The 16119-nt window shown below is 40.1% G+C and overlaps 1 protein-coding gene across 2 annotated transcripts in view; it reads right to left on the reverse strand.

Moving 5' to 3' along the window:
• Nucleotides 1–16119, reverse strand: part of JAG2 (jagged canonical Notch ligand 2) — a 99844-nt gene that overhangs the window by 17059 nt on the left and 66666 nt on the right. Inside the window, exons 6-15 of one of the 2 annotated variants that reach the window (XM_090034166.1) lie at nt 13352–13482; nt 12791–12910; nt 9915–10028; nt 8313–8426; nt 7582–7695; nt 6881–6927; nt 5462–5635; nt 3033–3183; nt 1559–1723; nt 888–1001 (exon numbers count right to left, since the gene is read on the reverse strand). In XM_090034166.1, coding sequence (XP_089890292.1) covers nt 888–1001; nt 1559–1723; nt 3033–3183; nt 5462–5635; nt 6881–6927; nt 7582–7695; nt 8313–8426; nt 9915–10028; nt 12791–12910; nt 13352–13482 — 1244 coding nt within the window. The remainder of the gene's footprint in view (nt 1–887; nt 1002–1558; nt 1724–3032; nt 3184–5461; nt 5636–6880; nt 6928–7581; nt 7696–8312; nt 8427–9914; nt 10029–12790; nt 12911–13351; nt 13483–16119) is intronic. The other variant, XM_090034167.1, reaches the window with a different exon arrangement.

Raw genomic sequence — 16119 nt, forward strand, 5'->3', positions numbered from 1 at the left:
AGTGCAGTAGGAACACTTTCACTGAGGAAGTGAAGCCCCCCTGGCAACCCTTAAATGAAAATGAAATCGAGATGGGATACAAAAGTTTATAGTTAATGATATGCACTAAATTACAGTGTCAGATTCTAAACTCTACTTCATATAAATTGTGCTTCTAGCTTACTTTTGCCATCTATTTAATTCCTATTTATTCTATGGAAGCACTTGGTAGTATCTAGATAATGCAACAGATTCTTATTAGTGATAGCACCTCTCTGAAACAGAAGTCCCTGGATAGGTATGGCAGCTCTGCTATTATATTATCCAGGACACTAATGACAAATAAAAAGCTAGCCAATCTCTGGCTGGCATACTTTGGATTGTATTTTAACTGTACTTCTGAAGGTTCCAGTGGGATTATTTATAATTCTCTCTTAGAGTTCAATTGAAGAAAACATCTCTGCAATGCAGACTAACCTACGACATTCTTTAATTTCCATCATGCAAGACAATTATAAAAACAACCCACTTGATTTCTCATTAACCCACATTTCCTTTGATTAGGACTGGGGGGGAGGGGGAAAACAAACTAGTGATATACAGACTGATCAAGTTACTTTTGTTATGGCAATCATTGCACATTACTAGATTGTCCCAAGGACAAGTGTTTCTATCTTTTAACTAGTATAGTGATAATGTTTAAGCAGCGTTTAATCAAAAACACAATATTGCAAAGACGACATTACAGTCGCATTTAAATTAGTGAGCACCTTGGAAGTGATAATGTTAGGGTTCTATGGAAGAGAAGGAAAAACCGTACTCTAGTGATGTTGATCACAGACCAAGTGCCTTGCATTGTTTTCACAAAGCTATAAAATTTAAATATGGAAATTCTTGGTAGTACCCACTTGTGTCACACAACTCTCCTTCCCAGCCGCTTGTACAGAAACACCTAAATGAATCAACTTCATCAATGCATGTTCCACCATTTTTGCAAGGGTTTCCAAGACAATCATTGATATCTAGGGAAAAAATATCAACAGTTATACTTGGACAGTTTCCATCCTGCAAGAACACTAATGACAGTTCCAGGTTAATGATGGAGCTTTATCCTCATGAAGGTGTGCCAGACAGCTCTGAAAACACATCCTCCATCTCTCTACCATAAACAGGAGCACAGAACTGGTTTTAAAAATTAAAAGTAGTCATGCACCCAACTGTTAGGGACACTAGTGACAGCAGTGTAAGCTTTCCTGCAATGCTCTAATGATAGGGATTTTGAAATTTCTTGGTCCAGGTTTCATTTCCATAGCTTCCTGTGAAAGAATTACCCAGGGAAGTCCCAATTGTGCTGAAAATACTTGTTCACTAATATCCAGGTTGAAATCACCAACTTTTTCACACAGGAAAAACTGAACTTTTTTAAGCAACACCAAAGATAAAGAGCAATGCCTCCTCCCACCATCATAGTCACTGACATGTATTTTTTTTGAGATTTTGTTGTGTCCTTTAAAGCAACTGGTAAATCTATGCCATGAAGTAGAGGTTTTTGAGGTTTCTTTGAAGGGGTTTTACTTACTTTCATGACAATAGGTTCCAGTAAAACCCCTCTCACAGGCACAAGTAAAATTTCCTCCTGGTTGACTAATGCACTGTCCATGAGGCCCACAAACATTAGAGGAAATGAAACGGATGCCTTCCCGAGTAGCATTTGTGAAGACTTCTATTGTACAGCTGTCAATTACTAAGAATAATAAAAAAAAAAAGCAGGGGTGGGGAGAAGATTACTCTTAATATCTTTAACTATACATACTGTATTTACTGGGATCCAAGAAGAGGTCCCCCATGGATTTGAGTATGGGAGGGGACGTGGGGGAGACCATGCAGTGTGGCCAGGCAAGTGCAGGGGAACTGCATAGTGTGGGGAGAAGGACATTTTTTGTTCAGTGCCTGGGGGCAGGGAAGTATTAAGCAGGGACAATCAATGCAGGGAAAACTGCTCAGCAGTATGGGAGCTGCTGCAGCTTCAGCTTTGGTTCTGACCAGGGATGCCGCTGCTGACACCAGAGCCACCATGTTCTCTGTGTCCCGCACTGGAGCAACAGCTACTGCATGAGGCAAGTGGCAGTGGCATAGGGTGGGGTGGAGAGGAAGCAGGCACCCAGGGGAGAACAGGTGCCTGCACAGTGAATTGGGGTGGGGAGCCAGCCTACCTGCCCCCTCCCCACCAAGCTACTTTCCCTGCTGCAGGGGATGGGGCGGGGACGACAGGGAAGAAAAAGGAAGCAAATTTAAGATGACCACTCTAAAATTAGATTTTAAAAAACTTACAACTTTTCACATATGGAATGTAATTATTGAGGGGTCATCTTAAAATTTCAAGTGGTCTTGGATTCAGTGAAATATGGTTATAGTTAAAATGTCAGCCAAGACCATGGCTTTTTAATCTTGGTAATATGTGCACTTTTTATATGGCAAGACATTTTATTACAATCTAAGAACCTGCAAATTAAGTGAAATTTATCCTCCATTGCCTTACAAGTAACACATACGACAAACATGTTTCCCAACTCAACTACATTTCACATGGTTCGAGACAGGACTGTAGAACTTGTATGGCTCCCAGCCATTTAGGAGCAGGGATCGTGGGCTCAGGACAGGACGGGACCCTTTGCCCAGGTCACCCCTCCCAACCCTGCCTGCTACAATCCACACTGCTGCTCCCCAAGCCTCGCTACTTCACTGTGCACCTAGATGCCCTGACTCACTCTGCTCCCTGACCATAAGTCCCATCACTGCACCACACTACTCAGGCACCCCAGGCTGTGGGCTCTCTTGGCACTGACCGCTGTGCTGTGCTGTCCTATCCTCTGGGGCAGGGGCAGGAAGGGGAAGGGGAAGCTGGAAGGGGGAGGGGGTCCTCCTGCCAGCTGGACAGCTCTGGTTCAAGTTCAAGACATGGTATTCCCAATCACTATTATCCTCTGTATTATGCTGCCATTTAATACTACACTGCTGTTACACTAAGTACATTTCTGGAGGACAGCAGATACCTTTACAAGAATTATTCTTGCAATGGTCCTTGAGGTGAGAACAGTTCTTTCCATCATAGTCATCCGGACAGGCACAGTAATAATCTCCTCCTAGATCATAGCATTTAGCCCCATTCTGGCAAGGGTTAGGCTCACAGAAATCAATATCCATCTGCAATGAAGAGAGAGTAACTGTCACAAGCATTTCAATTTCTCTGTAAGCCGCATTATCTGTGTTGCTATAGATACGGATGATGTTATTTTATTGGGAAATTCAAGTATTAAAACACACCTATACTGCATTCCATTCTGCAATTTGAATCCCGACTGTGAAGTTATTTTAGTTTACAGTAGTAGCAGCAGAGGTACTTGCCGGGAAGTTCCTTACCAGACTTAATAAAGGACATGTTTGCAATAACTTAGTTGGGTCAAAAAGCTAGAAGTGCAAGAAATTCATGAAGTTTACAGTGACTAAGCTAGGATCTTTCCTGATTAGCTGTCTACTATAGGTACATTCACCTACCAGGTAATAGAATGCCAATCTAATATTTACAGATTTGTGTGTGCAGTTGTTTGGCACCATTTCTTTGAGTCTTTAAAATTCCTCTATGGCTGCATCTCTCTCCTCCCATCCCCAGTGACAATAAGAATTTTCCTTACTAACACCACGAACATGCACATTTAAGCAAGATTATTTAAACTCTTTTTTGAATGTTAATCTGTTATGACTTAGAGTTAAAAACTGAACTTAAAACAAAAATGCACATGGAAACATTTACAGACACATCCTTTTAAGGAAACGATTCAGCTTATTAAGAGAGAGTTTGATGTCTACTGCATTTGCTTAAACCAGCCTTTGCTTGTTACATAGTGATATCCTTCCTATAAAAACTGCTATTCTCAAGAGTTGTTCTCCTTTAGGAAAAGTTGTAAAATACTAATCCATTTTACTGTTCTCCTGTGAAAAGGGGAGATTTTTGTTAAATTCAGTACAGATTTTTCAAGCTATGCCTGTAATTTAATGAAAGTTTAAATAGTCTGAATAACTCTATAAATAAAAAAGGGAGCAAAAAAACCTTAAACAGAAAATAAGAGAGTTCAAATAATGTAGGCATGCAGTTGAATTCAAAGCAGGATTCAATTCAAATTAGATTATGAGAATACTTCTGGCAAGTTTTTTGTTATTTTGAAAAGCAGTTCATGAAGACTAAAAAACAAACTGAGAAATATGCCCAGATCTCTTCTATCAGAAGTTTCCATTTGTTTCTTTCCATTATTGTATATTTCCCAATACAACCTGGTACGGTTGCATCTGGAATCAGTGGAAGATGATTTCCTGCACACAATCTGCCAACTCACCCTACTAGTCAACAAATTTGCTAAAACTAATTGTGCGCTATTCAAGAAACCAGCTAAGGGCACAGCATTTAAATGGTGATACCCAGGTACAAACATCTGAGCCAAGAGTAATTTTATCAGTTTAAGCAAGCCGTGGCCATTACCTGCAGCTCATTTTTAAGTCTGAAACAAAACCAGAATATTGTTGTAAAGCAAACATACTTTGGAAATAGGAATTAAGATGTCTTCTACCTTTGTCTATGTAGACTTTTGAAGCAGTCCCTTTCCAAAATTCTAGTTTACTAGCACTGGCCAATGTTGCTACACTAGTGATATTGACTGTGTAATGACTGCAAATTCTGGTAACTGCCTGAAAAATCAAAAGGTACTGTATGTTGATGGGAAATCATTTTTAGTGTAGTGTGAAGAGGACTGCACATCCTCCTTGGGGAAAAAAAAAATAGTCTCAGAAGCAATTTTAAAACTTATAAATACTTTTGTATTTAAGCACCAAAACCTGTTGTAAGCAAGCAACAGTGCTACACTTGAACTTAGCCTACAAAAGGCTGAGAAGTGATACTACTACGATATCAAATTAAAGGCCTTGCCTCTGCCAACACTCATTACACATGAGTATCTTTAAAAATATGAATAGTTTCACTGAAGTTAATGAGATTATTCTCAAATAAGCATGTGCTAGCAACAGTGCCTAACACATTTTAGTCTATCAAAAGAACATGGGTCTGCAAAAAGAAATGCAGGAAAAGAAATTATTATTTTTAAATTGTTTATAGTATTGTTTCAAATTGTTGCAGAAATATCTGTAGTCTTAAAAAGACTTAAGGAACACTTCATAATCTTAAATACACTTAAAGATCCTATGTGTATGATTTATCCTTTACAGTTCTACACATTAGCCCACATCTTTAAACGTTACAGCCACTATGATACTACTGTACAACAAATTTGCTTATTCACATGGTGTATCACATAACAGCTGCATTAATCTGTAATGCTCTAGCCTTAGGTTGCTCTAATTTAAACCCGAGATATGTTTCTTTCCAGAACTCAATCCATCAAAGCTCTTACAGCAATTTCAACATAGCCCTCACCTCACAGAAAACTCCTGAGAAGCCCTGAGGACAAAGACAATGGAATCCATTAACCAGGTCTTCACAGCGTGCTCCGTTTTGACATGGATTGCTTGCACATTCATTTATTTCTATCTCACAGTTTTTTCCTATGAAACCACGAGGGCATAAGCAGTGGTAGCCATTCACCTCATCCTAGAGAAGAAAAAAAATGGGGAGGAAAAATTGTAAGGAAAGGTTTTTGTTTTGAGCGGGGAAAGGTTTGGGGCTTTCAAATTGACAATTTTATATATTGTATTTTTAAGTACCATATTTAATAGTGTATAGGTTGACCCTGGGTTTTCTGATGCAAAGTTAGGATGTTCATAGGCACAACGTATAAGTGGGGGCCGGGCTTGGCACTATCTCCCCCCAAGAGCAGTGATGCTTGGGCCACACCAGCCAAGAGCCCAGCCCTGTCCGCTGCGAGCGGTGCTGCTAAGCGCTGAGCCCAGGCCCATCCCATGAGCAGTGGCCAGGCTCAGCAGCACCGCTCACAGTAGACAGGGCCAGGCCTTGGCACTCTGCTAGCATGGCCCCATCCCCTGCAAGCCTGGCACTGCTCACAGGGGATGGAGCCATGCCAGCTGAGCACCAAGCCTGTCCCCATCCTCATCCCCATCCCCATCCCCACCCCAGTGAGCAGTGTCTCTCCAGCCGAGCACTGAGCCCAGTTCTATTCTATGCAGGCGGCTCTGGGTTCAGCATTCGGCTAGCACAGCCCCATTCCCTAGGATTAGCATCGGGCTCATGGGATGGGGCCACACCAGCCGAGCCTGGCCCCATCTGTTGTGAATGGCACTGCTGAGCAGTAAGCCTGACACCACTGGCAGGGGACAGGGCTGGGCTCGGCCTCATCCCCTGTGAGCAGCACTGGGCTTGACGCTTGCCTGGTGCAGCCCCATCCCTTGCGAGTAGCACTGGTGTGGCCTAGGCAGCCCCGCTCATAGGGGATGGGGGCTACACCAACTGAGCGCTGAGCCCAGCCCCATCCCTGTCCTCGTCCTTTGTGAGCAGCACTTGGCTTGGCTGGCACAGCCCCATCCCCCACGAGTGGCACTGCCTGGGCCACACCAGGCAAAACACCAAGCACAGCACCACTCACAGTGTATGTGGTTGAATTTTAAAGACTTAAAAACTGGACTTCAAACCTCGACTTATACACCGTAAAATACAGTAGATGCAATACCAACCAGATTTTTGTTTCATGAACTACAAAAAGGAACCCACACAAATGCACTAAAAAAGCAGTTTGAGTCTCTCCCCACCTCATCTTCTCGCTCAGCTACTTGGCAGATTCATGTATTGTACTGAACTGACAAGAATTCCTGTTTAAGGGTTTACATTCAGTGCTTTTTCTATTTACAAATGCCCATGTGATTAATTTTACAAATAAGTTACCTTACAAGTACCTCCATGTTGACATTGTCCATGACAGTCATTAATATCTGTGGAAAAAAAGTAAGTACTATCATTAGCACTTACAGTAGAAGTTTTACTCTGAGTCTAAGGTAAGGATCTAGAATAAAAGTAGTAGTACTAGTGACTCTTTTCTTTTTTAAAGGGCAGTATTTTGGTAAGATGCTCAGGTACAGTGCAACTTACAGGTACCTTACAAAAAAGGTATTCATGTGTAAGATCTGTCTGAACAAAATCAGCACCAATTTACTTTCACTATTTATTATCTCTTACACCAAAGCTGCAACATATTTTAAACTATACAATTCAGTACACAAGTTTTTTTTTTCCAGATTCTGAACAACACTTTGGCAGAATGCACCAAAATTTCCATTATGCTAACATGTGTACTCCGCCCCCCATCCAGTTTTAGCCTAATTTCAGAACTAAATACTAATGCTTTCTGCCCAAATCAGCCATTTAGCTGTAAACAGTAGTTCCAATTTACTGAAAGTTAGGAAAACTAGATATAGCCTTAAAAAAAAAAAAAAAGGTTTTTTTTCCCCTCATTAAGAACTACACAATCCTTATTTATGATGCAATCTTTTTAAAGCACAGTCTACCCTGTAGTCAATATATACAAACACACACACACACACCCACACACACACAACCACCCACACACACACTAAAGAAATACTAACTGATATGACAATTTACTCCTTTCCATCCTGGAATGCAGTCACAGTAATATCCACCAATGAGATTTTTGCAAGAGTAAGCATTAAGACAAGGTTTCCCCTCACACTCATTAGCATCTGTGAAACAAGATAAAAGAAAGGAGAGAATAAAGAACAAACCCAGAAACAGATTTCCCTTGCACCAAGCAAAGCTTCCATGCAATGCAAGTATCAGTTACCAGAAACTATTTTAGTATTTTACTTATGTATGACACTAAGCCAGTTTAAATACACTGCAGCATCTCAATGCACATTCGTTCACAGTCTGTCACATGCAAGTTGCATCAATTCTCCCTTACCCAAAACTTAACAGATAATGTTAGTTAGGGCAAGGGCCTAATTTCTGTCATCCTCATTACAATATCAGCCATTGCCACCATTAAATAGAAGCCACCGTCACCATTACTGTATTTTGAAACAGAATAGTACAGGCATCCTAGCAGATCTAACTGTATATAGGTCTACGCTCAAAAGCTTTAAAAAGGTGCTTTTTTTCCCCCCTCCTTTTCCCTGAGTTTAATTGTTATAAGTATTTAACAGGAGGTAAGACTCCATCAGCCAATGACTCATGGATTACAGCTTTACCCAGATATCTATTAGGGTACAATACAGCTAAGTAAGTACTTCTTTGAAAAAAGGATTGTAAGTACAAAGTGCTGAACTGTCTTCAAGAGCCACAAAAAGCAATTACTCACCAAGCTGACAGGTTGCTCCGATCCACTGCTGTGGACAGATACACTCAAATCCATTAACACGATCAATACAGGTCCCCCCACGAGCACAAGGGTTAGATGCGCATTCATCAATATCTGTGAAATAAAAGTGGTCTCTCAGGTAATTTTGGAAAGTAAGGAAAGATTTTCAGGCATCTGTAGGGAGAGTTGTGACTAAATCCTCTGTACTGCCTGGAAAATATCTACCCATTTTTACTGAAGTGTGGAAAACAATTTGGGAATTTATCAGCATAGCATAGGTCATGGGTCCAGACACAGCAACCCACTGTTCCATTTCTGTAGTCTGCTGCTCTGTATTGTTCCAGCTTCTCCTTAATAAAGGCTTAAAAAAACCCAAAAAACACTCTTTCTAGGATGTGGATCTTGCCATTTGTTTAAACACAATTGGACAACTGTACACTACTGTGTACATCTTGTTTTCTGAAGTTCACAATGATCTCACCATCCACTTAAAGCCAGAAGATTCACTGAATTCACCAGCAAATTTGAAGAGGTGTAGGCACTCCTCTTAAGTGACCTGCATTGCTATCATACTTCAAATTCCTAGTTCTGGATCAGAACACCTTTGTATTGGGCCCAATACAAACAAGGAAGAAAAAAAAAAATACTGCTTTTGCCCTAAAGATAAAGCAGATCAATGCAGGTAGATGGGAATGCAGGCAGTCCAAATCTTTCCAAGGGCAAAAGAATTAGTAGACCCTAGTCACAGTAATCATTTAAATAAGACAACAGTGGCTACAGAGATACCCCACACCCGGACTCGTCTAAATGGAACATGTGCTGTAGTAGGGGATTTAAGTCGTCTCTAATTGGCTGTCCAAATTGTACCATTTTAAAATAATATATTGCAAATTTTCTTGCAAAAATTAAACAGCCCTTACCTAATAAAGTCTATTGCGATACTGAAATGATTAATTTGTGTATTCAAAATAAATTTTCAGGTGGTATATATACACCACATGCTGTGTTAAATGAAGCCAGCATCATGGTTTAGGACTAAAGGTTGAAGAAATTGCAGGGGTATTGAACATGTAGGCCACACATGGAGTCACTTCATCTGACCCACCTGGCTTCCAGCCAGATACTGGAACTTGGGGGGGGGGGGCAGCCTGCTGTAGCATTCAGGGCCCTCTGCCCATGCCAGTAGGGATGTAAGCAATGAGCCTGGCTTGCTACCACCATCCCCAGACCTCTTCCCCAGACTCGCCGTCTCCTCCAGATGCCTGTCCCCACCCAAAGACCCCTCACTCCACCTGGCAGATTCTTTATGGGCCCTGGCCCATAAAAGAACCCCGCTGTTCAGATTCAGCCTGGGACCCCAGACAAATCTGACACCCCAACTATACTGCATCAAATTTGTTTCTTTCAGTGTGTTCTTATATTTCAAAACCACTTAGATACTAAACCAGATGTCTTTTGTGTAGTGGTTATATATTGGTGGCTTTGCCACTATCCCTATGATGTTATTCTATCTACCTCACTGCATGACATATTCATCAGAGAAAAACCACCTATCAAGCCTTTCAACCCGACGTGTCAAAATCAACAGCAGTTTGTACCTACCAACAGCACATGTTGGTCCGCTCCACCCTGGTGGACAGTGGCATTTGAAGCCAGATGAGATTTCATGGCAGATCCCACCATTAGCACAGGGATTAGATACACAAGCATGCTCCGCTAAAAAGGTAAAAGAAAAGAAAGTCTTCCTCAATACTGTCTTACCCATTTGACCACCAACTATGGTTTGATTAGATTTTTTCACTAGGTATCTTTTAATTTGTTCTAACTCGCTAGCAGCAGAAAAATGAGTGAGATGCCTGCAATGATGAGAAACTTGTATTCTCCCTTTTTTAGCTGCTGAGATGAGAAGCATGCTGGATTCCTTTTAGGAAAGTGAACCAGGATTCTGCTCAGGTTGTACCATCTTATATATCAGCCTCTCCAATTCATGCATGTACTAAAAAGCAAGAGGCAGACTATCCAACATGTCAGTGAGAGGTTGTTTCTGATCACTTACTTCCTCTCCCCACATATACAGCTCCTGCTGCCAGGTCAACCTCTGAGCTGCTCCAGTGCCTTCCTTTCCTAAAATTCACTTAGCAGCCAAACCTGATGAAGAATGCCTTGCATTCAAAAGCTTGTCTAACTTTATCCTGCCCACATAGTTGGTCCAGTAAAATACAACACCCCCCGCAAAAAAAATCCTTGCCTCTCAATTCCCAGATTAAATCACAGATACAATAATCGCTCTAATATTACCAATGCCACGTATAGCATTCTGAAAGCCCCAAGTTCAAGTGAGGCAGCTTTAACCCACATTGTAGCTTCACTCTGCTGCTGTTCCTTGAGAAAGAACAGCAGAACTAGATCTGCGTATCTAACCAACGCAGCAAGGCACTGCATTGCTTTAGAAGATTTAAATTAAGTTTTACAGAAATTGTATGTCTTAGGTATTTAACGTTTAGCAGGGAAACTTTTCCAGCCATCACTGGCAACTGGCTTTCAGTCTGTCCTACAAAGGGCTTACCTATGTCTTGTATTAGTTTAATTGTTCCTGCAAGTCAGGTGCTCATAGGAAAAAGAAGTGATCCAATTACAACAGCTCACAAAACCCTAAACCTGTAGCAATTATAGCTTTAAAAAAATCATGGTACTGGAAGTGACACATGCATTTTGAGCCCTTACCTAAACAACCAGAAATTTTCCCTACATTTCTTAACAAAGTGGAAAATATTATAACTTATTGAACAAGTGCAGCTAATTCTGGATTTATTCTACCAAATCAGAGGCCCATACAGCACTATGGCAGGAACAAACCTATAACCTAACAAGCTTGCCATCTAATATTCACATGAATGAACTAACAAGTAGGAGAGAGAGAAGGGAAGTGCTAAGGTGAAAGCACAGGAGACATCATTTCCTCCATCTGCATCCCTGATGACTCCTAAGCAGCAGATTTGAAAGTTCAGAGGTGCTGTGTTTATGTATGTATTAGATTCATAGGCTGCCCTGTCTGACAAAGGCTCAGGACACCTTAAAAATGTAAACATTGTTCTGTGATCAGACACAGGTATAGCAAATGGAAGAGCAGTATAAAATACCCAGTTGACAGTTCAAAGCAGAGCAACTGCAATGGATGAGGATGCACAGAAATTGAGGTGGTAAAATATATGAAATTCTGCATATGGGCAGTGGGAGAAAGTAACAAACTGAGCAAGATGTAAAAAGGGGCAAAGGTAAGAGCACAGGGAGGAGAGAAAAATTTAGAGATGTTGCCAGAAGAGTCAAAGCAATACCAAATGAAAATATAGTCTCAAGTGTGAAGTGTGTCAAGAAACCAAAAGATAAAAGATACAGCATGATACTAACTGTGGGAAAAAGGAAGAGATTTTCAGTGCTGTGCTGCATGAGCACGTAGCAGTTAGACTGTAGTCAGAGGGTTACAACAGAATTACCGTTGAAAGGTCTCCTCCACTTTGAGGAACAGAGCTTTTATCTAAATTGTCTAGAATAAACTAGATTTAGGATTACTCCATAGCAGCGCTCAATCTCCATATCCAAAAGTGGTCCTCGCTCAACATGATGTTAAACCAAATCGTTCTATTGTTTTGTAAGAAGTATGCAATTACTTTTCATTAGAATGAAGGTTAATGGGAATTCTTGCCCAAAATAAGCTACAAAAGGTCCTGTCCTTTTCTTCAAAGAAAGTCAGAATGCCTCTCCAGGTAATGTCCCATGTTACTTCAGTTATCAGGGGTGGCAGTGACTCCAACAAAAACTTGCCACACCTTTAAGCAACAATGGAAGATGGGAAGAGAGTGGTAGGAGAAAAAAAAGTTATGCCTGTACTGACTTCCTAGAAGAACATAACATGATTTAATTCTTGGATGGAGGGAATGTTAGGAGACGCAATCGAGGCCTAAACCAAACCCTATTGAATTTAGTGGAAGATTTTCTCTTGCTATCAATAGTCTTTGAATTAAGCAAGCTAAGAGGGGAGACAACAGGAAGGCTAACAGAAACATGGATGCTCTTCCCCCTAGAGCAGCGGTTCCCAACCCTGGGTCGTGACCCAAGTGAGGGTCGCAGGGGCAATGCCATCGGAGCTGCACAGAAAGGATGAGCCATACCATGTGCTGGGAGCTCCCAGCAGTGGGGCATGGAAAAAAAAACACCAAAAAAACCCCCAAAAAACTGGTCACGATCCACTGCTCTAGAGAGACCCGCTTTTTGCTTCCCAAGAGGAAGAGAGAATCCGGGAGCGACCATTTGCAGTGTTCATGCTCAAAAGCTCCTCCTTTTTGTAAAATAGGTTGGGGGCTTTGGGGTGGATCTCTAAATTGCCTGCTGATTTTTTCCTACAGAATATGACCCAGAGTGCTCCAAATCTTTGACAAGAAGTTCAGATTCAAGTAGATGCATGCTATGGTCATTAGTACCAATTTCACAATTCTTTCCAGAGTAACCGTCCGGGCAAGCACAGCGATATTCATCTGGTTCTGTATTCATACAGGTTCCGCCATTCAGACAGGGGTGATGATTTCCACAGTAGTTTAAATCTAGATTAGAGAAGATGAAGAAACATGTCAGTTGATAAGTAAAACAAATCCCAAAGTCACTGTTCCTGTACCTAGTTAGACTGCAGGCAGGCATACAATGCCCTCCTGACTTGAGTAACATTATGTCTCCCCGCCCCTCTCCTTTTAATCCAATTTAAACTTCAAGTCATCAATCACTAGCTAACCTGTCAACTCATGGCTCTCCAAGGAATAAGCAAGGGGATGAACAAGAGACAATTGCAAAAGTAAAAGGGTGAATGCATCATTCCAAACCTCTTCCTTAAAACTTCTGTTACTGATGATTGTTAAGCAACCCTCTACCATAAAAAGAGTTAGTAACAGATGTAGGCAAATAATTATATACTTGCAAAAAAACAGTTAATAATTTACCAATTAATCATGCAATTTTCTTAATTTTTCCTGTAAATTAATGTTAAGTACCTTTGTTACACAGCAGACCACCCCAGTTGGTTTCACAATTACATTGCCATGGTTCATTACAGCTCCCATGAGCACAGCCTGGGTAACGGACACACTCATCACAGAACTGTCCTTGCCAACCATAATGACACCTAAGATGCAAGTGCACAGTAAACGTTAGCAACATGATGCTTAATTATCTGCAATACAGGTATTCAGTGTTACATTTACCATTCATTATTTAAGCAAAGTTGATTGTTCAACACATAACAAAATATTTAAGTGGTATTATTGGGGAGGGGGATGGAGGAGTTGCTTTAAGAGCTGGCATACCACTTGTAGTGGGCAAATTGTACCACATCTTTATTGCAACTCACCAGGCACATAAGAAATTCTCTCCCAAAACATCAAAATATATTTTAAACAATACACATATGCACTTGTCCTTTTACAACAAAACTAGTCTTTACACAATTAGATATAAACACGCTTCACATTAATTAAAAATGATGGGTTGTATAAAAAGTTCAATTAATTGAAGTGAAAATTGCAGTCTCTTCTACCAGATAAAGAGGCATACTTGTATTTTTTTCTGTGAAGATGGTTTGCAAGAGATTAGCCAATTCGTTTTCAAGTACTACATATATTTCAAGACCTGGGGGTGGTCAAAGATGCAGCTGTCATGTCAATTTTCTCAGCGTTATTTTAAGAACTCTTTCTACAGATTTAGTCTATTATGTTCCCACTGTTTTTCAATTGCTTATTTTAGGGTCTTTATTTGAAACAAAAGAAGTCATGCATATTTGAAAGAGACAACAATAAAGAGCAATTAAAATATTTAGTTAATTTAAAAAAGACTGTGGTTTAATATCTTTTCACCTGTTTCTTAATAAACAATTATCCTTTAGATCATGTTGTCTGTAAGCATGCACTCAGGGTTCAGAAATCTGCACGTGAACTAGCTGCTTGCTCCATAGGAAATACTTAAAAACTTAAGTCTGACTTTTGAATCCTTGTTTTCTAGATGCGCTCTCTGAAAGAGTAACTATGGCTTAGAATTTCCAAAAAGATAACCACCAATATACAGGATAAATCTTGTCCCTAGCTCAGATAGTCTTTAAAAATGGTATTTAATTGAATTAAAATTGTGCGTTTAAACACTCGCATTGAATAAGCTTTATGACGTCCAGAAATTAGAAAAATCTCTATTACACAATATCGCCCCGATGATATTTATAAAACAACGCAAAATCTACAGTCTAAGTAGTAGCCTAAAATAGAGCTGTACCAATAAAACATGCGACATGCAAAAAAACTCAGTAAGTTAAAAAGAAGTTAGACTTTAGACTATCACTTTTGAGGTTCTGTACACCACTGCTTAGTGGAAGAAGAATTAGTAGTAAAGCTACATTCATTCATGTAAATCTCCATGTCCCATTATCAGCATCCTTTGAGAAACGCAGTAAAAGAATGGGGCTAACATCTGAAGCTGTCTTGGTGGGGAAGGGGGAAGAATGCAGAAATAGGGCAGCCTGGTTCACTGCATTAAAAACACAAACAACAAACTAACCCTCAGGCTGTTGTATAATGCATATTAATACAAATGATTTACTTAAAACTAAGCGCTGGGTCTTTCACACTTAGCCACATGAAGGGGAAACCTCCCCCCTCCCAAAACTGCATCTTCTACTTCTGTTGCAAACTCTATCAAACTGTAGGGATTAATACCTCTGTGTTCAGTCTATTTTCAGGGACATGGCGTTTAATTCAAACAACAAAAAGGTGCAGATAAATAGGTGTTGCTAGAGGCTTTCCCAAGTATATGAAATCTAAGACAGCAGCTCTCTCCTGTATAATTAATATTTTATCAGCAAGTGAAGTGCATGTACAAGTTGGAAAACTAATTCTTTTCCTCTAACTGGTACCAATTACACAGCCATAGTAGAGCCTTTTCCAGTAGTAGGACACTCAAAAATGGTATGGTAAGGCCTGTATAAATTTCTTCCAGTAACTTAAGTTGGTGCAATGCATATTACAGCACTTTCAGTTTGGATAACATTGTTTATTATTGCCAAAAGGCAGTATTTTAATTAAGTTGATATCTAGTCTTTGATTAAAGCTGCATGTCAGCGTAACTATGACAAAGTGTGAATCTTGGTTTGGAACTATTCCAGCAATTGCTTTTTAATTGGGCTGTGAGAAATTAAAACGTTCCCTCTCAAGTAGAATAAACTGATTAATCAATTATGCTAAATAATTTGTATAGGTGTCCTAGAAGAGTGTAAAGAGGGCAAGATTTTTTCTAAAAAAATTGGACAGATTTTTTTTTAGCACTAGTAAAACTACACAAAAAAAGGTAAAATTTGGTAGGAAAGGGTTACTAATAGTTCATCTGATGGAAACAAAGTTTACAGTTAAAGTTAAGTTACCACTATACCTCAGGGTAATCATTTCTACAAGCTAGAAGCAGTCCAACCAAAGGAACACAGTGTTTACAAGTCAAAAGGTTACTATGTGGTAAGCTGATCCATCTTCAGTTTACAAGGAAGAGTAAATTAGGATTTCCTCTCAAACAGGAAGTCTGGTCGCATCCTACATTAGCAGGTGCTAGAACAGCTTTAATTCCACTTCCTTCTTGAGAAAGATAATGTTTACATGGGTCTCGACTCACTCCTGAAGTAAAAATGCACTCAAACTGAGAAACTTACTCCGAAGGCTGTGGTTTAAAATGGAGAGTCATGGCAAATCACAAGGTTCAGAGGTTCACTAATCTATTATGAAAAAAATCT

This window comes from Crocodylus siamensis, chromosome 2, assembly GCF_052110815.1.
Source record: "Crocodylus siamensis isolate JL-2025a chromosome 2, ASM5211081v1, whole genome shotgun sequence".
NCBI lineage: Eukaryota > Metazoa > Chordata > Crocodylia > Crocodylidae > Crocodylus > Crocodylus siamensis.